The following is a 328-nucleotide window of genomic DNA, read 5'->3' as shown; positions in this document are numbered from 1 at the left end:
CGCGTCCCACCCCGCGGCCGCGCCGCGCGTCAGCCCCGCGCCCCGCTCTGTCCCCTCGCGTCCCCGCAGGTGCAGTACCAGAAGTGCCTGGTGGCCGCCGCACCGGGGGCCAAGGCGAAGGCTGCCGCAGCCGGCGGGGACGCTGCCGGCGGGGCGGCCAAGGCGAGCGGGGGCAGCGGAGGGGCGGCGGGGGCCGGTTCCCGCAAGCGGGGCCTCTTCTCCTTCCTGGAGGCCTTCCGCCTCAGGCGAGCCCTCCTCCACACCCCATAGGGGGCCGGGGCGGGGGCCGGGGCCGGGGGCCGGAGGTCCCGGCCCCGTCCCCGTCCCC

General features: G+C 81.1%; 1 protein-coding gene across 1 annotated transcript in view; it reads left to right on the top strand.

The window, feature by feature from the left end:
• APBB3 (amyloid beta (A4) precursor protein-binding, family B, member 3) overlaps positions 1 to 270 on the top strand; it is a 13,172-nt gene extending 12,902 nt beyond the window's left edge. Inside the window, exon 13 of the mRNA XM_010565993.1 lies at positions 70 to 270. Within this exon, the coding sequence (XP_010564295.1) occupies positions 70 to 270 (201 nt within the window). The remainder of the gene's footprint in view (positions 1 to 69) is intronic.
• Positions 271 to 328: the final 58 nt, after the last annotated feature.

This window comes from Haliaeetus leucocephalus, unplaced genomic scaffold (genome assembly GCF_000737465.1).
Source record: "Haliaeetus leucocephalus isolate CR32 unplaced genomic scaffold, Haliaeetus_leucocephalus-4.0 Scaffold199, whole genome shotgun sequence".
NCBI classification, from domain to species: Eukaryota; Metazoa; Chordata; class Aves; order Accipitriformes; family Accipitridae; genus Haliaeetus; species Haliaeetus leucocephalus.
Note: the sequence above shows the minus strand (reverse complement) of the source record. Positions and strands in the feature narration are given on the sequence as shown.